Raw genomic sequence first — 25,014 nt, 5'->3', positions numbered from 1 at the left:
GTCCAGTCACCCTAACTCTACATTTCCCTCTTTTGTATCCTTTTTACCTTTAGGGGTCTAGTCCCCCTAACTCTAATCCCCCCACCCCCATTTCCCCTTCTCATGACAAGACACTTTAACTGTTGTTAGAGGACAAAGGCCGATGATGTCAGATTGTTCACTAGTTTTTGTTGAATGGGGCATGAAGTTGTGTCACTTAGAGAGTCTCTCCTACAGAGGGGAACTACTCTAAAGGACGCTGGAAGTGTACTGATAGAGTGCAGTAAGATAGTATTTGATGACAATGTTGGGAGAAAGAATAAAAGTAAGGAATTAATGAGAAGTGAGCACACAACAAACAGGTCATTTTAAGGATTAGTCCTTGTAGGCCTTTGGGGATTATATGACGAAGCCTAGGTAGATGGAGTTGGATTATCTTGGGACCATCTAGCATGAAGTAGTTGAGTTTTGTGGGGATTTTTAGAACTGTTTGCTGAATTGCACAATAGTGTCTGACAGAGTTTGAATCTGTTTTTGTATGGATTGTACAATAGATGAGATATTAGCAGTTATCATAAACATTTATACCACATTTAACCTTGATAATAGCCTTTAGAGTCTACCTCCTTAAATTTATCCTGGGGCTAGCCAGGGCAAAATGTTAGTACCATAGAGCCATTGGGTGAAATGAAAGGCTGTACAAATATATTTTTGGTTTCAGTACTTATTTAAAGATGTCCTGGCACAAGTAAGAAGAGATTTATCATTGTTTACAGTATAAGGAAATCTGAAAATAACATTTTTTTGGCATCTATGTATTTTTTTTTAATAATAGAACTAGAACAATTAGAGTTGGTTTGTTTTTTGTTTGTTCTTTTTTCTTTTGGAAAGTTTGTTGCATTATTTACTAGGCCTTTTATATATTTGAGGTTGTTTTATTATCTTTGGTTATACTTTTCTTTCTGAGTGTTTAAGGCCAAGCAGATAGCCAAAATTTAATCAGGGATTATTTTTGGATGTCACTAATGGCTCACCAAAGGAGACTTTAGGGAACCATGAGTACCCCTATAGCTTATTGGTGTTTTTTTTGTCTAAAATGAGTTCAGGCTTTGTTGACCAAGTAGGTATTTTTTTTTGGGGGGGGGAGGGAGGGGAGAATCTAGGATAGTTCTTTTTATTTATTAACAATTTTCATGATTATAAAAAAATACCCCATGGTAATACCTCCCTCCTCCACTTACCCCTTTGAAACTCCATTTTCCATCATACCCGCACCATCTCATTCAGTCACTCTTTTACTTTTGATCTCATGATCTTTTCCTCCTCTTATGATGGTCTTATGCAGGTAGTGTCAGACACTGTGAGGCCCTGGATATCCAGGCCATTTTGTGTCTGGAGGGAGTATGTTCTATGGAGTCCTGCCCTTCCTTTGGCTCGTACATTCTTTCGGCCTCCCCTTCCGCATTAGACCCAGAGCCTTGGAAGCTGTGATAGAGGTATTGCAGTACTGAGCACTGCGGTCATTTCTATCACCATGATACCTTCTGAGTCGTCCTAAGGTCACTGTCATCTGAAAAGAGAAGATTCTCTACCAAAAGTGAGAGTAGCATTAATATAAGGGTGTGAACATTAACAGAAGTGCTTAGTGGGCAGTTTGATAAGCATAATATATACATTTAGCCATACAACAGTGGACATTACACCCATAGGGCTCATGACTACCCCTGTTTTAAGTTTTCAGTATCAGGGATGTATTCCCTCCCATGGAGTGGGCCTCCAGTCCAATTAGAGGGCAGCTGGTTTCCCCATAATGACTTGCCACTATTGCACCTATTGGCTCATTTGGCCTGGCTGGCCAAATATGAGGCTTGCAGTGTCCACTGTTGAGTATTTTCACTGGTGATTTCTCTTTCTCCCATTGAACTGCATGCATAGTGGCTTCTTCCAGGTTTCTGCCAGCTGGTCTACATGGAGGATGTTATCTGCTCAGTTCCATCAGGATTTCTCAGTGGCCTTGCAGCCCAAGTATGTGGAGTCTTCAGCAATAGGGTCTTACCATCCATTCCTGGTGGGAAACCAAGGGCCTTAGCAATGGCCTGTTATGTTTTGGGGTCATCAGGCACTTCCCTGGTAAACAGCTGACTGGAAGCTATCCCATCCCAGGCACTGAAAATTTTCTAGCAACAATCTATGGCTCCTGAGGGTTCCATTGTTCAAAAAAGTAGGATTCCATATGATTTATTTATATCCTCTAAGATTTTGATTAGCTGTCCCTTCACCTTTCCTTTATTCAATCTCTTCCCCAGACCTCATTTTGTACCTTGGCACCCTCATTAATATGTTCTTCTACTTACATATATACAATACCATCCTATTAAGTATACCCCCTCCCATCCTTTCCCTTCCATTATATCTCTTTTCTAGCTTACTGGCCTGTGCTACTGAGTTTTTTCCTTCTCACACAGAAGCACAGTCATCTGTAGCTAGGATCCACATATCAGAGAGAACATGCGACACTTGGCTATCTGGGCCTGGGTTACCTCACTTAGTATAATCCTTTCCACATATATCCATTTTCTTGCAAATTTCACCACTTCATTTTTCTTTACCGCTGAGTAGTACTCCATTGTATAAATGTGCCATATCTTCATTATCCATTCATCAACTGAGGGACATCTAGGCTGGTTCCATTCCCCAGCTATTGTGAATTGAGCAGCAATAAACGTGGTAGAGCACATACTTCTAAGGAAATTTGATGAGTCCTTAGGATATATGCCTAGGAGTGCTATAGCTGGGTCATATGGTAGATCAATTTTTAGCTCTCTTAGGACCTTCCACACTGATTTCCACAATGGCTGGACCAGATTGCATTCCCACCAACAGTTTAGAAGTGTTCCTCTATTTTCACAACCTCACCAGCATTTATAGTCATTTGTTTTCATGATGGTAGCCAATCTGATAGGAGTGAGATGGAATCTTAATGTAGTTTTAATCTGCATTTCCCTGATGATTAGGGATATAGATCATTTTTTAGATGCTTATATGCCACTCATATTTCTTCTTTTGAGAATTCTCTATTTAGTTCCATAGCCCATTTTTAATTGGTTGTTTGATTTCTTATTATTAAATTTTTTGAGTTCTTTGTATACCCTAGATATTAATCCTCTATCAGATGTATAGCTGGCAAAGATTTCTTTTTACCATTCTGTAGGTTGCCTCATTGCTTTATTCACAGTATCCTTTGCTGTACAAAATCTTTGTAATTTCATGAGGTCCCAGTGGTTAATCTGTGGATTTATTGCCTGAGCAATTGGGGTTATATTCAGAAAGTCTTTGCCAAGACCAATATGTTGAAGGATTTCCCCTACTTTTTCCTCTAGCATTTTCAGAGTTTCAGGTCTGATGTTAAGGTCTTAAATCCACTTCTACTTAACTCTTGTGCATGGAGAGTGTGGTGGTTTGAATAGATGGCCCCCAATATATTCAGTTCTTTATTGTTTGTAGTTTGCATCTGTTGGCTACCTGGCTGGAGGCAATGTCACTGGTTGGATCTTTACCTGTGGTGGTGGATTTCAGATTTCAATCTAAAGATATGCAAAGTGTGCCTAGCTGGAGTTCCTCAAGTGTGCTGTGGCTTTTAAGCTTTAGGCTTGTACTTCTCTCTCTCTGCTTGGTCCTGTGAAAGCAGGCCCGCTTCTTCTGCCATTATGAAGCTTCCCCTGGATCTGTAAGCTTCAATAAATCCCTTCCTCCATAACTGCTGGTCTGGAAGTTTATCTCAGTGGCCTGTAGCTGTCTGCTACACAGAGAGAGAAGAGTCTATTTTCATATTTCTACTGATAAATATCAAGCTTTGCCAGCACCATTTGCTGAAGAGGCTTTCTTTTCTCCAATGAGTATTTTTGGCATTTTTATTGAAGATCAGGTGGCTTTAGCTACCTGGACTTGCATCTGGGTCCTCTATTCTGTTACATTGATCTACATGTCTGCTTTTCTGCCAGTACCATACTGTTTTTGTTACTTTGTCTCTGTAGTATAGGTCAAAAGCAGGTATGGTGATACCACCAGCCTTATTTTTGTTGCTCAGTATTATTTTAGATATTCAAGGTCTTTTTTGATTCCAGATGAATTTTTTGATTTTTTATCTATTTCTGTGAAGAATGCTATGGGAATTTTGATGGAGATTGCATTAAATTTGTAGATTGCTTTTGGTAAGATTGCCATTTTCACAATATTGATTCTTCCAATCCAGAAACAAGGGATGTTTTTCCACTTCTGCAATTTCTCGTATGAGTGTTTTAAAGTTTTCATTGTACAGATTCTTTGCTTCCTTGGTTAGGTTTATTCCAAGGTACTTTATTTTCTTTGATCCAATTGTGAATGGGAGAGATTCTCTGATTTCATTCTCTCTGTGTTTGTTGTTAGCATATAGGAATGCTACTGATTTATGTGTATTTATTTTGTATCCTGCTACATGGCTTCAGGTGCTTATCAGCTTTAACAGTTTGCTGGTAGAGTCTTTAGGGTCCTTTATATATACAATCATGTCATCTGCAAATAACGATAACTTACTCTCTTCCTTTCAATTTGTACCCCTTTTATGTGTGTCTCTTGCCTTATTGCTTTGGCTAAGACTTCTAAAACTATATTAAATAAAAGTGGGGACAGTGGACACCATGGTCTTGTTCCTGATTTTAGTGGAAAATCTTCCACATTTTCCCCATTTAGAAATATGTTGGCTGTAGGCTGGTCATATATAGCCTTTATTATATTGAGATATGATCCTTCTATTCCTCGTCTCTGTAGGACTTTTGTCATGAAGGGATGTTGGACTTTGTCAAATGCTTTCTCTGCATCTAATGAGATATTCATATGATTTTGGCCTTCAACCCATTTATATAATATATTACATTTACTGATTTGTGTATGTTTAACCATCCCTGCATCTCTGGGATAAAGCCTACTTGATCCAGGTGAATGATCGTTCTGATATATTCTTATACTCTGTTTGCCAATATTTTGTTGAAAATTTTTGCATCTATGTTCATGAGGGAGATTGGCATTTAATTTAATTTAATTTTTTTTTTTTTAATCTTTGCCTGGTTTTGTTGTCAGGGTGATGCTGACTTCATAGAAGGAGTTTGGTAGGATCCCTTCTTTTTTCTATTTTATATAAAGCTTAAGAATCAATGGCATTAGTTCTTCCCTGAAGGTCTGGTAACATTCAGCAGTGAACCCATCTGGGCCTGGACTTTTTTTATTTGGGAGATTTTTGATAACTGCTTGGAACTCCATACTTGTTATAGGTCTATTTATGTTATTAGTCTCATCTTGATTTAATTTAGGTAGGTCATATAAATCAAGGAATCATTCATTTCTTTCAGATGTTCATACTTAGTGGAGTATATGTTTTTATAGTATGTTCCTTTGATTTTTTGAATTTCTCTGGTATCTGTTGCAATGTTGCCTTTTTCATCTCTAATTTTATTAATTTGTGTCTCTTCTCCCTTTCTTTTGGTCAGATTTGCTAAGGGTTTATTAATCTTGTTTATCCTTTCAAAGAACCAACTCTTTGTTCATTGACTCTTTGTTTTTTGTTGTTGTTTGTTTGTTTGTTTCCATTTTATTAACTTCTGCCCTAATCTTTATTCTTTCTTCCCATGTACTGATTTTTGGTTTCTCTTGTTCTTCTTTTTCCTAGGCTTTAAGGTGAAGTATTAGGTCGTTTACTTATGACCTTTCTAGTTTCTTAATATAGGCAATTAAAGCTATAAATTTACCTCTTAGAACTGCCTTCATTGTGTCCCAGAGATTTTGGTATGTTGTGTTCACATTATCAATTGACCCTATGAATTTTTTATTTCCTTTTTGATTTCTTCATTGACCCATTCATCATTTAGTAGTGTATTGTTTAGTTTCCATGATTTTGTGAATGATCTATAGCTTTTCTTGCTATTGATTTTTACTTTGATTCCACTGTGGTAAGATAGAATGCAAGGAATTATTTCAATTTTCCTGAATTTGTTAAGATTTTCTTTGTGTCCTAATATATTGTCTATTTTAGAGAATGTTCCATGTGCTGCTGAAAAGAATGTATGTCCTCTACATATCTGTTATGTCTACTTCTGGTATGACCTTATTTAATACAGATGCATCTCTGTTTATTTATATTTTTTGCCAGGATGACCTGTCCATTGATGAGAGTTGGGTGTTGAACTCACCCACTACCACTGTGTTTGGTGTTATCTGTGACCTTAGTTCTAATAGCATTTGTTTGATGAATTTGGGAGCCCCATGTTAAGTCCACATATGTTTAGGATTGTAATGTCCTCCTGTTGGAGTGTGCCCTTAATCAATATAAAGTGACCTTCCTTATCTTTCTTGGCTAACGTTGGACTGAAGTCTACCTTGTCAGCTATTAAGAAAGCAATAGTGGTTAAGCGCTTGCCTGTGAAGCCTAAGGACCCCAGTTCGAGGCTCGGTTCCCCAGGTCCCACGTTAGCCAGATGCACAAGGGGGCGCATGCATCTGGAGTTCGTTTGCAGAGGCTGGAAGCCCTGGCGCACCCATTCTCTCTCTCTCCCTCTATCTGTCTTTCTCTCTGTGTCTGTCACTCTCAAATAAATAAATAAATAATTAAAAAAAAAAAAAAGAAAGCAACTCCTGCTTGTTTTCTAGGCCCATTTGTTTGAAACACCATTTTCCAACCTTTCACCCTAAGATAATGTCCATCCTTTGTAGAAAGTGAGTTTCTTGGAGACAACAAAGTGTAGGATCCTGCTTTTAACCCAGTCTGTCAACCTATGTCTTTTTGTTCGGGCATTGATGCTGTTGATATTAACAGATATTATTGAAAGGTGTGTATTTATGTTTGCCTTTTTTTTTTTTTTTTTTTTTTTTTTTGTAGTTCCGGTTCTACCTTTGCTCTCCTGAGTTAACTAGCATTTGAGTATTGTTTGTTTTTTTCTTGGTTCCTTATATGAGTGCTTTTCCTTCTTTTCATCATGGAGGATTCTTTCAAGTATTTTCTGTAGAGCTAGTTTTGTCTTCAAATATTCCTTTAGCCTGCTTTTGTCATGGAATGTCCTTATTTCTCTGTCTATTTGAATGGATAGCTTTGCAGGATAAAGTAACCTTGGTTGACAATTGTTATCTTTCAGAATTTGGAATACATCACTCCAAGCCCTTCTTGCTTTTAAAGTTTGGTTGAGTAATCTGCTGTAATCCTGATGGGCTTGCCTTTGTAGGTAACTTGATTTTTCTCTCTAACTGCTTTCAATATTTTTTCTTTGGATTGTGTGTTTGATAGTTTGATTATAATATGTTGAAGAGAGTTTCTTTCCAGGTTTTGTCTGGTTGGGGTTTTAAAGGCTTCCTGTATCTGCATTGGCACCTCTTTCCCAATTTGGGGTAAGTTTTCTTCTATGATTTTGTTGAATACACCTACTATGCCTTTGGAGTGGAATTCTTCTCCTTCTACTATGCCCTGAATTCTTATGTTTGATCTTTTCATAGTGCCCGAATATCTTGAAATTCCCATTCATATTTTTCTACTAGTTTGTCTTTCTCTTTGTTGGAGTGTATTCGATCTTCCACCTGGTATTCTAGCTTAAATATTCTGTCCTTTCCATCCAGTCTACTGTTAATATTTTCTATTTACAATCAATCTTTTCAATATTTCTCAGGCATTTCCTCTAACTCTTTCTGACTGGAGGTCATTTCTGATGCATTAATACTTTTTGGTGGATTTATATTGTCTTGATTTTTAATGTTTCTTGTGTTATAATGTATATATTTTTGCATCTTGGATTAAGTTAATGCTTGGTTTTGTCTAGTTACCTGGGTATCCTTAGCTGTATCAATCGATCTGATGTTATATATCTTCAGGGTAGGAGCTTAAGGTGTTAGGTATGGCTCTTAAGATTCTCAGAGTATCTACAAAAGTGTCCCTAAGGCTTGGGTTTTCCTGCTGTAGGAGGATTCAAGTAAGCTGAGTGGAACAAAATACAGATAGATTCTAAAATTTAGCTAAACAATTTATACATTCAATGAAAAACATCACTGAATATTATGCAAGACTAGGTATTATAACAACCAGATCCTCTATCAACAAAGAGCTTAAGATTTTTGGTCTGCTGAGGGTTCTAAGTCAGCGTGTGACCAAGTGAGACCCTTTCCTGGTGCAATCCCAGTTACATTTTTGGATGATTTTGGTCTCAGTTATGCTGCACTCTGCTTGCTTCTCTGTTTAGCTTGCTGTGGGTTCAAATAGGCTGGCTTGGTTGCTAGAATGCTGTTCTGTTTTCTGGAGTTGGGCACTGGCTTTTCCTGTGGGGAAAGCCGAGCCTGGCAGCTGTGGCCCCACAGATACGGCACCACCACTACTGCAGCTGCTGCTGCTGAAGCTGCCACTGGCGGATCCGCCTGCTAGAGCCATTGCTGTTGCTGTCAGAGCTGGCACTGCCACTGCCGGAGCTGGAGCTGGAGCCAACACTTCCTCTTCCATAGCTGCTGCCGGAGCTGGAGCTGTCACTGCCGGAGCCACTTTGGCCTGCCTGTGTGTGCTCTGGATGCTCTGGATCTCTCCTACTTCTCTGTAGCTGTTTTAATTTTTTATACACCTCACTTTTTAGTAAAAGTGTGTATTTTGCTGTGTTTTCTTTGGCTTTTTCTCCCCTTGGCTGCTTTGCATGGTTCTTACACTGCCATCTTAACTGGAAGTCCCTGGGATAATTCTTTAATTGTTACTTTCTTATTTTAGACTGTACACTGTTTTTGTTGTTTGGGTCTCCATATCCTCTCTTATCTGGAAGATAGTTTTCTTACCAGGGGGCCAGTGTAGAAGTGTCCTATCTTCTCCAGTGGCCTCATGACCTAGGAGCACAGGCCAACATATTGGCCTTTTTGTTTCAATAATTTTAATTGGCTTTGGTTTTTACATAGGTGATTAATACACTTAAAAGGAAGTTATATCAACCTGGGTGTATCTACATGTAGAGCACATTTGATTACTGAAACAGATTTAGTTAAAGAATGGCATAATAGCTTAGAGTCATTTTGTCTAACCTTTTTAAAATTTGGTTTTCCTGTGGCTGTATAGGCCATAACTCAGGTATAGAAAGTAGGCACATATTTTAAAATAATCTAATATTTATAAATACAGCCAGAACCTGTTATTAGTGTTGAAAGCAATATAAATGTAAACCAATTAATTTAATCTAGAAATTGTCAGAAAAGGACAAGTCAGACAATATAAAGTCTTACTACCTTTGTTTGAAAACATTTTTTGATTAATCCAGATACCTGTGTATGTATCAATTACCTGGGAACATTGGAAACAGAACCAGAGAACTTGCAGTTATTTTTCTTAGATGAGGACCATTCTTTGAGGATGTGCTTGCACCCTAAAGTATGGAATATGTCTTAAGAGTTAATTTGAGGGCTGGAGAGTTGGCTTAGTGGTTAAGTGCTTTCCTGTGAGGCCCAAGGACCACAGTTCGAGGCTCGATTCCCCAGGACCCACGTTAGCCAGATCCACAAGGGGGCATATGCTTCTGGAGTTCGTTTGCAGTGGCTGGAAGCCCTGGCATGCCCATTCTCTCTGTCGCTCTCTGCCTTTCTCTCTCTCTCTCTCTCTCTCTCTCTCTCTCTCTCTCTCTCAGTTGCTTTCAAATAAATAAATAAAAATAAACAAAAAATAAAATAAAAAAGTGGACTTAATTGTTTAAAAGAAAGAGTTAATTTGTTATAAGTACTGGACTTGAGATGTCAGAAATGAGACAGTCAGTTTACATATAATAGAGCAGAATATGATCATTGTTGAGTCAAAATAGTTAAACTCTAATACAACCCTTGACAAATTTGTTTTGCAAGCAAAAGCACCATGTGACAACCAATGTTTTTAGCTTAATCCTGATAGTAATTGATTTTATGTATTATAGAATTTTTTTATTAACATAAAATTATTTATGTCTTAACCAGACTCAAAATTGGTAAAGCTTAGGTGAGCTATCCCAACATATTCTACCTAAAAGTATGATGCATGTTACCATTATTAAAATTAAATCACTTAAACCTAAGTGGTTAAACCTAGTGATGACCAATTAATAAAATTAGCATAAATAAAACAGAAGCTATCTTTTAAGTCACAATGTCTTTAGGTATGAGTACCTCATCCTTGGTAATTAAACATTTATATGTGAACCTTGTCTTAAGATTTAGTTTTTCAATACTTAAAACTTGATGAAGAGAGGAACACAATTTACTGAGAGTATTAAAGCCAGTTTTTATAACCCTTAAACCATAACAAAATAGCATTAATGAGCTATTAATGAGTGAGATCTTAACTGTGAGACTCAGTTTCTCTATTGATTAAACCCTTGGCATCATGTAAACATTAGCTTTTATCAAATTAAATGTACTTACCTGAGCAACTTTTGTAACTGTTATGATGTCCTGGTTAGCCTATCCTTTTTTTTTTTTTTTTAATCTATTTTTGGTCCTTTTTTTATTTTGTTTTTTGAGTATGATAAGTGGAAGTTGCCACCTGGAGCAACTCTTTAATCTGGTTCAGCTACCACTCTTGGGGAAGTCTTTTGTAAGCCTTTGGGGAAAATGAAAGAGCATTTTCTGTTTTTCCTGTATTACCTAGATGAGCCCAGTTGTTCCATCTGAAACAAAGTGGAGAAAAGTGAAGAGTTTAGAGTCAGGTTATATCTGGTCTTGGCTTTTATCTTTTCAAAGAAGGGGGGCATGCTGATGGACCAGATTTAGGAGAAGAAATTAAGGATTTAAAGGACTACTCACCAGATTTTTTTCTGTTTTCTTTGTAATAAAATGGTGACACATAGTGTGGTCTGTGTGTCTCTAGGAGCAAGGAAGTTCCAGTACAGGATATGCATGTTCATCTCATCTGGGCAGCTTCCAAGCCCAAGTACCTCCAGCATTCCCCCAACCCTGTACATGTCTTACATCATGGCATATAAGTAATGCCATGTTGGGCCCTGAAAGGCCCAGGCTTGAGGCCTAGTGGAACTTCCTGAGCCTAGCTAAAGTTTGGTGACCTGTCTCTGGCCAGCTATGACTCAGCAGGATGCCTAATGGCTTCTGGCCTGCTACCTCCGCGTGGCAATTGTAATTACCATTTCAATAGTCACAGTTCACTATTGGCCCTTACCTCTGCTTCCATCCTAAAATCCCCGCCTTCGTCCCCAACATGATATAGGCAACTGCTCAGAGTAATAAAGCGAGTTGTTCCTGCATGGAAAAGACTCCCGACTCAGTGTGGTTTTTCTCCGGTGGCCAGGAGAGGTTTCTGAGTCGTCCGACGCTCATCATCCCCTCAACCCCTAGGGAGGAACCAGCAGGCCTGGTCCTTCCCTCGGCACTACCTGTGCGGGAAGGAGCCCTGCAATGCCATTGGCAAGATAGGCTCAAGTGTGAAGACTTTTGCATCTACTCCTGTTTTGACAGCCTTTATCCCTTTCTGGGGAAGGGTTTTTTTTGGACTGTCTTTCTTTCTCTGTTCTATGGAAGCCTGGGATATGGGTCCTCCCAACTTGTGAATGTTTTGGAATGGTCTGGGGATTAAAGGGTATTATTTTTTAAAGGTAAACTTTGGTTTTATTATCTTAAATATAGGGATCTCACCTTTTGTTGATATTAGAGAAAGAGAGACTGAGAGAGAGAGAGATGATAAGAGAGCATGCTAGGGTTTCTAGTAACTGTAAACAAACTCTAGATACATGTGTCACTGTGTGTATCTGGTTTACATGGGTGTTGGGAAATGAAAAATAGGTCTTAGGCTTTTGAGGCAAGCACTTTAACTGCTAAGCCATCATTTATTTGATGTCTTTTTATTATATTTGTTTATATCTTGACATACATTTTGGGTAAGTCTGATGTTTGTCTTATGTAAGGAGTTTGTAACCTAATAAAGTACCTTGACTCAATTTATCTATTTAACCCTTTTTCTCTTGAGAAATCTAACAGATGTGACTTTACATGTTCAAAAGAGAAGAACTATAAAAATAAACAAAGTTACATGTTGTTTGTCATTTTCTCTCTCTCTCTCTCTCTCTCTTTGGCTAGAGACAGCTGGCCATTTGTGTCTGGACAGAGCCTAGGGGACACATGGCTTAACCTTGTATGGGGTCTGAGATAAATGGGGTGGCATCTCTTCTTTTTAAGGGTCCAGATTGTCATGACATAAAATATTATATAACACTAAGTATGAGTAAGAGGGAATGACAGAGCAGAGGGTTAAGCATCTTGATATTTTTCTCCTATTTTGAAGTTGTTTGTTTTTACCTAGCAAATTTATTTTACCCATTTGTAATACATAATGTGATAGGGCCTTGTCTATGTCTGACTTCTTTAGACCTCCAATGACTATGAGTTACATCTGTGTTTATGATTTTGTGATGCACCTAGCATAGGACATCACCTCTGTCTAATGTAAGCTGAATTTAGATTAAGTCTGTGTTCCTATATAAAACTTTTAGAGTTTCCTTAAGAGTTTGTAAACAGTTAAAAATCTTTAATTTTAGGCATCATGGTCACCAATGTTTAGCCTGAAAAGTAGCTTTATGTTTCTGGGTCTTTTTAGATCTCTGATTTTTTTTTTTGTATACATATACCTTTGTCCATATATATACTTTAACATTTTGATCTAAGTTCCACTCAAAAAAGTATTTTTAATAAGTATTTTATGTCCATCATTGAAAAATTTCTTTTTAGTTCCTTCAGTCATCTCATCTCATATCTACCCATAATTAAACAACTTTTTTATGGGTCTATTGAGAAAAACTATACCAGGGTTAGAGAGATGTCTTAGTAGTTAAGCACTTGCCTGTGAAGCCTAAGGACTCTGATTTGAGGCTTGATTACCCAGTACCCATGTAAACCAGATGCACAAGGTGGCACATGCATCTTGAGTTTGTATGTAGTGGCTGGAGGCCCTAGTGCACCCATTCTCTCTCTCTCTCTCTCTGCCTCTTTCTCTGTCGCTCTCAAATAAATAAGAAAAATAAACAAAAATTAAAAAGGAGAAACTACACCAAATTGATTAATCCTATTACTCATTGACGAAGAAGCAGTAGTTTAGCTTTAAAGACTTAACCACCTTATTGTTGGAAATTTGTAGAGAAACAGCCTTAGTAGAAAAACTTACAACTTCCTTAGTACTTATGTCATCAAAAATCTCTACATAACAACCAGACTTGTTTAATAACACCAGCATATATACTTGTAGCTTTTAAATAATTGATTTGAGATATCTTTTATTAATAAACTCCATGAAATACATTTTAAGTTATAAGTTTATGAATAAAGGTAAAATATGACAACCATTTTTGGGATATACCTCTAACACACTTAGAAATGTTTTTATTAAAAGTAACTAAGGTGGGCTGGAGAGATGGCTTAGTGGTTAAGCGCTTGCCTGTGAAGCCTAAGGACCCTGGTTCGAGGCTCAGTTCCCCAGGTCCCACGTTAAACAGATGCACAAGGGGGCGCACGCGTCTGGAGTTCGTTTGCAGTGGCTGGAAGCCCTGGCGCGCCCATCCTCTCTCTCTCCCTCTATCTGTCTTTCTCCCTGTGTCTGTCACTCTCAAATAAATAAATAAATAAATAAAAATGAACAACAACAAAAAAAAAGTAACTAAGGCATTTTTTTCTTTTTGTTTTGAGGCAAGATGGCCTAGAACTAAGGACTGTTGCCTCTTTCTTTCTTTTTTTTTTTTAGTTATTTTTATTTATTTATTTATTTGAAAGTGACAGAGAGAGAAAGAGGCAGATAGAGACAGAGAGAGAATGGGCACGCCAGGGCCTCCAGCCACTGCAAACGAACTCCAGACGTGTGAGCCCCCTTGTGCATCTGGCTAACGTGGGTCCTGGGAAGTTGAGCCTCGAACCAGTGTCCTTAGGCTTCACAGGCAAGCGCTTAACCACTAAACCATCTCTCCAGCCCTGCCTCTTTCTTTTAAGTAAAGGATATCATAATTGTTTTCAATACCTGGAAATTATGAGCCACCACCTCAGGGAGAATTTTATTGTTTTAAATAATCCTCTACATGGCTGAAGTTGACATAGGACATAAATTTAGTAATTATATTTATGATATCATGTAAGAAAGTATGGCTTTGTTTACATAAAATTTCAGTTTACCATAGGCTTCAGTTAAATCTGACTTTTAAACACAATAATGAAAAAACCTTGAAATACATTAAATGTTAACAAAAACTTTAGTAGAGACCGTGGGACTATTTGGATTAATAAAGAAACCAAAAGGTGTCTATAAACACCATCTTATTTGTTTAAAGTTCAAACAAAAAGGGAAATATCAGGTACAGTTTAAATTAAAATTATGTTATAGAGCAATCTGGCAGAAAATCACAGCAGGTTGTGAGCACCATCAGGCATGTCTTTCTCACTGTATCTCTGTGTTTTCTGAGGGACAGTGTCATTACCTCCCCCACTGTAATAACCACAAGCCTCAGGTCCATAGGGGGGAGGAGGCATATGGTCAGGACCCAGACCTGTTAAAAAACCCTTTCCAGCCAACCACTCTGGGATTGCCTGGAGCATTTTTTGTCTCTCCCTCATTTAGGGGTGCAGAGACCCATAGTCTCTGGCTAGGAGTTCTCTCTGCTCTGGAGATGAGGTCTCAATTTTCCAATTGAATTGGTTAGGGGTCCTAGCTACAGTATCAGTAGAGCCCAGTGCAGGACTTGGAGCTCCTTCTTGCCACCCTCCACAGGCAGCCATGTGTCTTGTGACACAGTGGTTTATAATGGGAAAATGGAGAAAATAAACCTAGAAATCATTGAAGCATCTTTGGTTACAAAGCTTCCATTAGGCCTCTCTACCTCAGCTCAGCAGAACCAGCTCCCGAGCTCTGGAGGTCAGCCTTGGGGTCTGAGAAACTCAATCTAATATGCATCTTTCTATAAATATTGTCACCTTTACAAAAGAGCCCTTCCTGATGCTATAGTGTTTGGCCTCAGGTGATAGTGCATTTAAGTAGGGCTCCAATCCTAGCAGGGTGGAGCAGGCCAGGCCTAGAAGTCATGGTGGGTAGCTGAGCCTGTCTTTCAATACCATTAGTATAAAAAATAGTTTCCATGTGTTGGGAGTGTCATCTTGAATCAGGAACATAGAACTCTGACGTCAGTTGTCAGGTGACAGCGTTCTTGTTTGCCAGTATCATGGAAACTGCAAGTTAAAAACTGTTTTGGCTGTTTTATCCTCTCTCTGGAGTGGAACAATCCTGTATATAGCTCCTTAAATTGGTTATATAGAGTATTAAGTTAGAGGACAGAAGGAGAATCTACAGTTCTATCCAAGAAGACCATATGGTAGATGCCATGTTTAATGGAAGAAAGGCCACATGGTCTGTGCCACCTTTGATTAGGGTAAAGACACATGGTGGATGCCATCTTTAATTAACCATGTGTTCATTAGTACTTATTGAAATATACATCTTATTATTCCAGAGAAAAGGAAAACACATTTTAAACTTAAATTTGAGAAAAAAGAAAGGTGAGTCAGGAGCAGGCCTGGAATTAATTATATAGCCATGGAGTATGGCAGAGTTATTTAAGAGAGATTGATAGACAGAGAGAGCAAAATGTCAACCGTAAATCTGATTTCTGCTCAGCTTTTGACTTTCTAAGTGTGAGGCGATAAGAAATGAGTACAATTTTTGGGAGAGTTTGTTTAATCCCAGAAACTGTTAAAAATATAAAGAGTCTGTAGTTCCCATGGAACCGATGGGAGTAGCAGCTGGAGTGCACCAGTGGCTCATAGAAGTAAAGTGTGGAAACGGGATAAAAATGTGGCTATTTGTATAAAAATCATTTCAAGATATCTCAGTGGTTCCTCCATTATGTAACAGGGAAATTCGGGTTCTGCAGTGCTTCCTTGAACCTCAAGCCCTGAGTTCATATCTGCAAATTAACCAAAGAATTGGCAATTTTAAATGTAAAAGAATAATTTTTAAAATACCACATTTAAAAAAATATATTTTATTTCTTTATTTATTTGACAGTGAAAGAGGGAGAGAGAGGGAGAGAGAATGGGCACACCAGGACCTCCAGCCTCTGCAAACAAACTCCAGGCGTATACACCTCCCTTGTGCATTTGGCTAACATGGGTCCTGGGGAATCAAACCTGGGTTTTGGCTTTGCAGGCAAACACCTTAGCTGCCCCCCAAAATTTATTTATTTGAGAGAACAACAGAGGGAGAGAGAGAGAGAGAGAGAGAGAGAGAGAGAGACGGGTGCACCAGGGCCTCCAGCCACTGCAAATGAACTCCAGATGCATGTGTCACCTTGTGCATCTGGCTTACGTGGGTCCTGGGGAACCGAGCCTCGAACTGGGGTCCTTAAGCTTCACAAGCAAGCACTTAACCGCTAAGCTATCTCGCCAGCCCAAAATACCACATTTTATTCAGATTTTACAAAGGAGTGAAGAAAGGTGAAGTCTGGGAGGTAAAGGGAGATAAAATGGGTAGAAGAGAACTACCCACGTGGAGCCCAAAAAGTCCATGTGGGCCATGTGTAGCTCAGGAGTTCATGTGACAGATATGGATCTGGGGAAGAAAGCATGGAAAGTAAAAAAAGAAATTTCAAGGAGCTTCTGCCATGTGGGGAGCTGGAGGGGATAAAGAACCCATGCAGAAGGGACACCTAAAAACAAACCATGCACTGGTAGTCTCCCTGGGGTTGTGGGCTATGAGATGTGGAAGCATCAGTCAGTCATTTTAGGTAGGGATGCCTCTTCTACTTTGTGGCTCTTATAATCTTTCTGCCCCTCTTCCACAAAATTCCCTGAGCCATGTTGAGTGTGTTTGATGTCTCCTTTAGTGCTGTGCTCTCAGCAGATTCTGACTTTCTGCTTTGGTGCATTTTGAGTATCCTCAGTGTCAGTCTCCATCACCCTGGTACACGTGGATAGGCTCACCATGGCAACAAGGCTGTTGCTCATCTCACCAATTTTCTGTGGTTTCCCCTGGGCCCTGGCTGATGTCTGAGGGGTTGTTTTTCTCCTTGGTTCTCACTGCCTTCTGAAAAAGAAAAAAAACAAACGGAGAATGAGGTCAGCATTGGTTCAATGATATATACCCTGTTAATTAAAAGAGATTTTTGATGGGTGTAGCTTCTCTTTTGGCTAAAGACTAGTGGGATCTTCTTGTTGGAGTCCATGAACTTGGCCTCCATATGATTCTTATTAAGTTCCCAATTCTAGCTATGGGTTCCTTTCTACTCAGCAGATTTCTTAGCCAACCAGAGAGCTATTAGTTACCTACCTAGGCTTGGTGACACTATTGCACAGGGGTGTTGATCTTTTCACGCTGGTTGCTTTCGTGTAGCAGTGTCCCCTTCTAGCACACAAGATTGTTGGATATTTTGCCCCAGCAGCCCATGTACCACTTTCTAGCACTATGGTTGGCAGACCAACCATCTGGAAACTGGCTTCCTTCCAGATTCTAGCTGGATCTTCTGATGTTCTGTGTTGGCAGCATGTGGTGTCTCCAGAAACAGGATCTTTTATCTCAGGTGGGTTATCAAGTGCTTTGATGGAAGCCTTTTGTAGACCTCATAGGTCTCTCTGATCAATAGCTCAATATTGGCTGTATCCAATTTCTGGTACTGGGAGCTACAAGCCAGAGCCAAGAGTTTTAGAGTTAGATTTTGGTTGTTTTCCTCCTTGCTTCCCATGTGTGTGATTACTTTCCCCAGACCTCTATGTGAGGGAGATTTTCTTTGTTTCCTTCCCACCTCCAAGCCTGTCTGGAAAGGAGGAGTATTTCTTTTGGCTTGGGCTCTCCTGCTTTGCTTTCCCTCTTAATCCAAACTGTTCCTAAAATAAATCTCATGATTTATATTTTACTCTTCTTAGAGTCTGTGCTTTCAATTCTTTGACATCTTGGACAAGGACTGAAAGTAGGGATTTATTGGCCTGGGGTCTCTTGCATTTTTATCCTTCTTGGACTCCAATTCCACATCAGACATTGTTGTCATATATGACCTAGGATGGTGAATTATATCCATGGTCTTTACCACATGCATTCCAGTAATATGACCATTATCCCTAATGTCATGACAATCAAAAGTATTCAGATGTGCAGATACTCTTTGGGAGCAATGTCACCTGAATCAATCTGTTGCATCTATAACAGCATTTTGTTCCTCTCATTAAAGTCACATGCATAGCATCATCATGGATCTACTTCATAAACGACATCTATACTGTTGCTTTTCAAATGAAGCAACAGGGAAACATATTCAAAGACCATTTTATCACTTTATCTTACTTTCTATTTATTTGATTTATAGAATATATATTTTATTAATTCTTATATATTAAAATGGACACATAAAATCTGTAGGCAGAGCAAAAATTTTAGATTATATAACAACAAACAACAACAATAACACTAATAATATTCCACCAGGAAATTAAAAAAAATTACATATTCTATTGAGGTATCTATATTTCTTCACATCTATCTGCCATCCTGAAGCAACTACTAGCCCAGAGCTTATATTTATCCTTTCCTTGTTTTAGAAGTTATTATTTTTAAAATTATTTTTTGTTTATTTTTATTTATTCATTTGAGAGCAATAGAAAGAGGCAGATAGAGAGAAAGAGAGAGAGAGAGAGAATGAGTGCACCAGGGCCTTTAGCCACTGCAAATGAACTCCAGATGCATGTGCCCCCTTGTGCATCTGGCTAACGTGGGTCCTGGGGAATTGAGCCTCAAACCCGGGTCCTTAGGCTCACAGGCAAATGCTTAACCACTAAGCTATCTCTCCAGCTCTAGAAGTTATTATTTTTTAATATTACTATTATTTTTTTAATAATGTTTTCAAAGTAGGGTCTCACTCTAGCCCCAGATGACATGGAGTTCACTCTGTAGTCTCAAGGTGGCCTCAAACTCATAGCGGTCATTATAGCTCAGCCTCCCAAGTGCTGGCATTAAAGGCATGCAGCACTGCACCCAACTTAGAAATTAATTTTATCTTGCACTTTCTATACACTGGGTTAACTAATGTTGGCATTTAAAAAAAAAAATTTACAGAGTGCACAAGAGAGAGTGAAAGAGAGAGAGGGAGAGAGAAATGGCATGCCAGTGCCTCAGCCACTGAAATCAAACTCCAGACACTTGTGCCACCTAGTGGGCATGTGCAACCTTGTGCTTGCTTTACCTTTGTGTGCCTGGCTGAAGTGGGATCTGGAGGGTTGAACATGTGTCTTTAGGCTTTTCAGGCAAGTGTCTTAACCACTAAGCAATCTCTCTAGCCTCTAATGTTGGCATTTTTGAACTGCATAAAAACGGCAAACAGTAGTATATCGCTCTTAAAGAATCCTCCAAGCTACCAAGTCAGTGGTTTTCAAGTTCTTATCTATTTTTAACCAAGAGGAGACAGGAAAAATAAAAGTCCTGGCGAAGAGTAAATCATGACATACTTACTAAGGGAGAGTAGGTAGATGTGAGAAGAAATGTACAAAAAAGCTCTCAAGCTTAGAATAGTTGTTCCCTGGGAAGGAGGAAATGAAAATTGGGAACAAATCTCACATGGAGGCTTGGATCAGGTCCAATTTGGTATACAATTAGGATGAACTTCATTGCCAAGTCCAAATGTATGTTAAGGATCTTGATTGTTTAGTAGATCCAGGATGAGCACAGACTCAGAAAGAGCCTGTCTGTGGTGAGGCAACTCTGGAAAAAAAGAGGAAGAATCAAAAAGCTATTCTTAATCTTGGATCAGACTGGAGTTCTAGTCTCACTAGTGCAGGGCAACATCCATGTCCCTAGTTAACTACCTATAAAAGAAAGCTAATATGACCTTAACCTATAGCAATATTAGGTGTCTCTGAAGGTAGAAGAGATAGAAAATGAGCTTATTTTTGTAATAGATCACACAGTAATTGAAATGCATTAAACAACAATTTCATATATATATATATATATATGTATGTATATATATATATATATATATACATACATATATATATATTTTTTTCAGACATACTTAGTATGGATACATCATATGTTGGTACCATTTTTTACCTCATCCCAGTCCCATTGCATTGGCAAATTCTGTGGGGTTGCTGGTATTCCCCATGGAATCTCATAGTTGTTTTAATTTGCATTTCCCTGATGATTAGGGATGATGAACATTTTCTTAAGTGTATATTTGTCATTTGTATTTCTTCCTCTGAGAACTGCCTGTCCAGTTCTTTGCCCCATTTTGTGAGTGTGTTGTTTGACTTTTTATTGTTTAGGTTTTTGAGTTCTTTGCAGATTCTAACAATTAGGCTTCTGTCAGTTGTATAGCTGGCAAAATATTTTTTCCCATTCTTTGGGTAATCTATTGGCTCTGCTTATTATATTTTTGTATGAAAAAACTTTTCAGCTTCATGAGATCCTAATGGTTGAGTGATTGTGTAAGTTCCTGGGCTACTGGGGTTTTGTTCAGGAAGTCTTTTCCCATTCCTATATCATTGAAAATTCCTCCTAGTTTTTTTTTCCAGTTTTATATTGAAGTCTTTGATTCATTTGGACTTGATTTTTGAGCATGGCAAGATGTGTGGATTGAGTTTCATTTTCCTGCATATGGTTATCCAGCTTTTCCATTTGTTGAAGATTCTCTCTTTTTTCCAGGCTATATTGTTAGGGCCTTTGTCAAATATCAAATAGCTATAGTTACTTGACCCAAAGTCTGTGTCCTTGATTCCATTCCATTGTTCTATAATCCTGTTTTTATGCCAGGACCATGTTGTTTCTATTACTATGGCTTTGTAATATAGCTTTAGATCAGGTATGTTGATGCCTCAAGAGGTGCTTCTTTTGCTGAGGATATGCTTGGATATCTGAGGCCTTCTGCCATTCCATATGAATTTTGAGATTTTTTAAAATCATTTTTATTATCTCTGTGAAATTATTTTGGAAGTTTTATTGGTATTGCATTAAATCTGTATGTTGCCTTTGGCAAGATTGCCATTTTCACAATGTTAATTCTGCCTACCCAGGAGCATGGGAGGTCTTTCCATTTTCTCAAGCCCTCTTCAATTTCTTTCTTGAGTGTACCCTTTCTTTACATTATCTAAATCCTGCTCTGCTTATCTTTCATAATTCACATTATTTTCTACCTTTCTATATATTTATTTCTTCTATAAAATCAATAAAAAATGGTTTTGCATAGTGGTTCTTAACTGTTGTGTACATCATGTGTCCATTTGGTAATCTTTCAAGTCCAAAATCTCTTATAGGTAGAAAGAAAACATACAGGATTTTCAAGTAAGATGTTAAAAGAAGAATGTCTCTCATTTTGTGAAAATACCAATGGATGATATAAGAACTAATTATTTAATAACATATGAAATAAAAATACTTTAAAATATCTCATATACCCCATAATTTCACATGACCAAGTTCAATGATATTTTGAGATAATGACAACTTTAAAACAATATTAAAGTTGTTCTTATATTGAGGCTACTGATACTGCTAATTTGAATTACTATAATATTTTTCCTACATTTATTTATATAATGGAAATTCTAAATTTCAATTAAAAGTTAGGGAAGGGCTTGAGACAATGGCTCTGTAGTTAAGGAATTTGCCTAAAAAGACTAAGGAAATGGGTTTGATTCCCTAGTACCCATATACAGCCAGATGCACAAAGTGCAAGTTTTTAGCAATTGGATTTTTTAATATAAATTAAATAATTCATTGCATTCCCCAGATCATATATTAATAGCCATTCAAATTAGAATTCTGCTGGGCTACATATGTATAGCAAAACTTTAACATTCATTGAAAAATGGAAGCCAATTCTAGTGCCAAATCATCATTGTTCTAAAACATCCAATTTTATTATTCCATTTACTTTAATTGCACACTCTCCACCTTCTAAAAGAAGGTAGTTGTTGAATATCAATTGCTCTAAAAGAAATGATGTCAGATTTCTAGATTACAACTCTGGCCTCATCACTAATATTCTAAAAAAAAGTTTAAGGCAAACAACCTTTATATTGTCTATTTATTGCACTTTTCTAAAGCCTTTGTACACAAAGTGACCTCAAGTGAACTAGAGAAAAAGATTTTGCTGAGTGAAAAAAGTATCTTGGGGACTATGTTAGTAATGTTATAATATCAAAAACAGTATTTGTTAATATGCACAGAAAGGGGGAAGGGGAAGAGAACATTCTGATGGAGACTTACTCTACTGCCTGCAGACCCACCTTGATCATTGCTTATGATAATCAACAAAATCACTAAATTGGGGTTGGATTCTACCCACAGAAGTTCAGGGCTCTGTATGCTTACATTACCTTCTATTTTCCTTATGCTAAAATATTCTTACTAAGCAGTCTGTTACTTTCTATATAATTTTTAAACTATATTACTGTATTGAGTATTGAGGAAAGTTGAAAAGAAATGGATATATTATCACAATTTTTACCTCCAGTTGATTTATACCTCTGTTAATGTCAGGAGACAACCATTGTATTCATCCATTATGTGGGTACTTGTGAATTGAACCTAGGTAGCAGGTTTTGCAAACAAGTTCCTTTAACTACTGAGCCATATCCTCTGAAAAATTTTGCTATGTGTCTTTTAAAAAATTAATTATGTGCTTTACTGATGAACAATGTACATATTGTTTGATTTCCTCCTTTGTGTGTATAGTCCTCAATATTTTGATCATTTAATTTCTAAAATAAGCATAGAATTTAATAAAATTTTATTTTATCTTTGCTATTTATTTATTTGCAAACAGAGAGAGCCAGGAGAGAGAGAGAGAGAGAGAGAGAGAGACAGACAGACAGACAGACAGGCCAGGCATGCCAGGAACCTCTAGGCACTGTAAATGAATTTCAGATGCATGTGCCACTATGTGTATCTGGTTTTACGTGGGTACTGCAGAGTTGAATGTGGCTCTATAGGTTTCTCAGGCAAGTGATTTAACTGCTGGATCATATTTCCAGCCCTTTATTTTTATTTATTTATTTATTTTTGAGTCAGAGTTTCAATCTGTATCTAGTCAAGGCTATTCTGAAATTCATGACAATTTTCTTGCCTCAGATTTCTGAATGTTAGGATTAAAAGTAGTACCCCATATTTCACTACAATAACACTAAAAACAACTTTGATATAAAGAACTACCATTCTATTTTTTTTTATTTAAGGCCTCTTAATGCACATATAGTATAAGAGCATTGGAAAGGTAGCAAAATATGACAGCAAAATCACAGCTTTTATAAATACACTGCGTGAACTCCCATCATAAGTTCAGCATTTTACTGGATTGATGATTTAGAGCTCTTTATTTCTCATCTGCTTTGCTTCCAAAAAGACTAGTCAGGTTGTATTTATCTTAGTGTTTCTAAAAGGATAAAACTAGTCATTCGGGGTCTAGGACAGTACCTGAAACATTATGAGTACCATTCCTCCTCACCATTACTGTGCTTTAAAATAGATGATTCTAATGTGCTGTCATTCTAAGTATAGTGCAGGACTGCAGATAGTTTTATATGTTATTTAAATAAGTCATAGAAGAATATATGGTGATATGAATTATGTAGATATGAATAAATTAGTCCCTGTTCTAAACTATATATAATAGAGAGATTGACCAATATGCAGGTACCAGAGTGCTATTTGAGTAGGCTGCAAATAAGTTTAAATAAATATGTAAAAGTATAAAAATGTTTTTTGTGTTTTCAGGAGGTGGTTTTATTTAAAGTTTAATTAGCAGAAAGTGACATTATGGACAGTAAGAGAAAGGACAGAGACTTCAGAGTAATTGAAATAATCACTAATTGCCTGTGGATGAAGAAGGTAGTGGGGAGGGTTCCTGCAAATGTGAGCAGGTCCACAGTAAAGGGCAGAAATGTGGCTGAGACTAACTCACAAAGAAAACTGAAAGTTTAGGCAGACATCTGTGGAGATTCATATGGACAAGACGTAATTAGGATTGGAGTTTAGTGTGATAACTTTAGCAGCATGTTGGGTAGGTAGAGGGAGGAAGAGGCTAGATCCATAAAGTCAATGGACAGTAGTTAATTTAATACCAGGCACATCTGTCCCTGAAACCTGTGCTCTTTCCACTTTTTCTCATCATCCACAACCCAGTGACTGCTTTGGAGTGAAGTTTGTGTCTCCCACATTGGTCTTCTGTATCATTACTTCTGCTGGTTGCACCTTCTGTAATGAGTTGTTTCCCCCTGGATCTTATTCTCTTTGCAGGAATGTATTTTACCCTAGCAATGTTTAAGAACCAGTGGAAGAGTTGTCTGTTGGTGACAGTAGTAAATAATGACAGATAAGAAAGTGTGCCCGTTTTGTTTATGTATGGCAAGAATTGACAGTCCAGAAGACCCCAGTATTCAGTTCCAGGTAACAGATTAGCTTCTTCTTGTCTTATTTTGTGTCCTCTTATAGACAAATTAGTATGCCTTCAAGCATAATAAGAATTGACCTCCGGAAATTATCAATAGTAGTTTAAGAAATAATTTTTCTGTCTTTTTTACTTATCCAATGAAGATACTAGAAATGCTTTATTTATATATGATATGTCTTATGAAAACTCATAATATAATCTGTATCATTTATTCATTTACAAATATGTATACCTATATATACATACATATATATCATTTATATATGTGTATGTATATGCATGTTCATGTGTTTGTATGTGTGTGTGCATGTGTGTGTGTCCATGCATGCATGTAGGCCAGAGGACAACCTTTGAAGTCATGCCATAGGTATCATTCATCTTATTTTTTGAGACAACATCCCTCACTGGCCTGGAATTCACTCAGTTAAACTAGACTGCTCTTCAACTTGCCCCAGCGGGTCTCCCTACTCTACCTCCTCAGTTCTTGGACAGTCAATGTTTAGCACCACACTTGACCTTTTATATGAGTCCTAAAGGATAAACTCAGGTTTTCATGCTGTCATAGTCAGCTTCAGGTTGCTGGGATGAACTTCGAAACCAGGCAGTGTATAGGAGAAAC

The 25,014-nt window shown here is 37.7% G+C and overlaps 1 protein-coding gene across 2 annotated transcripts in view; it reads left to right on the top strand.

The window, feature by feature from the left end:
• Positions 1-25,014, top strand: part of Sema3e (semaphorin 3E) — a 243,072-nt gene that overhangs the window by 114,942 nt on the left and 103,116 nt on the right. Inside the window, exon 2 of one of the 2 annotated variants that reach the window (XM_045160898.1) lies at positions 24,242-24,391. The exons of the other annotated variant lie outside the window; for it this stretch is intronic. Within the exon in view, the coding sequence (XP_045016833.1) occupies positions 24,311-24,391 (81 nt within the window). The 5' untranslated portion in view covers positions 24,242-24,310. The remainder of the gene's footprint in view (positions 1-24,241; positions 24,392-25,014) is intronic. 2 annotated transcript variants of the gene reach the window in all.

Source organism: Jaculus jaculus, chromosome 10 (assembly GCF_020740685.1).
Source record: "Jaculus jaculus isolate mJacJac1 chromosome 10, mJacJac1.mat.Y.cur, whole genome shotgun sequence".
In the NCBI taxonomy this organism is placed as follows: Eukaryota; Metazoa; Chordata; class Mammalia; order Rodentia; family Dipodidae; genus Jaculus; species Jaculus jaculus.
This window is presented reverse-complemented; position numbering and strand designations above follow the sequence as displayed.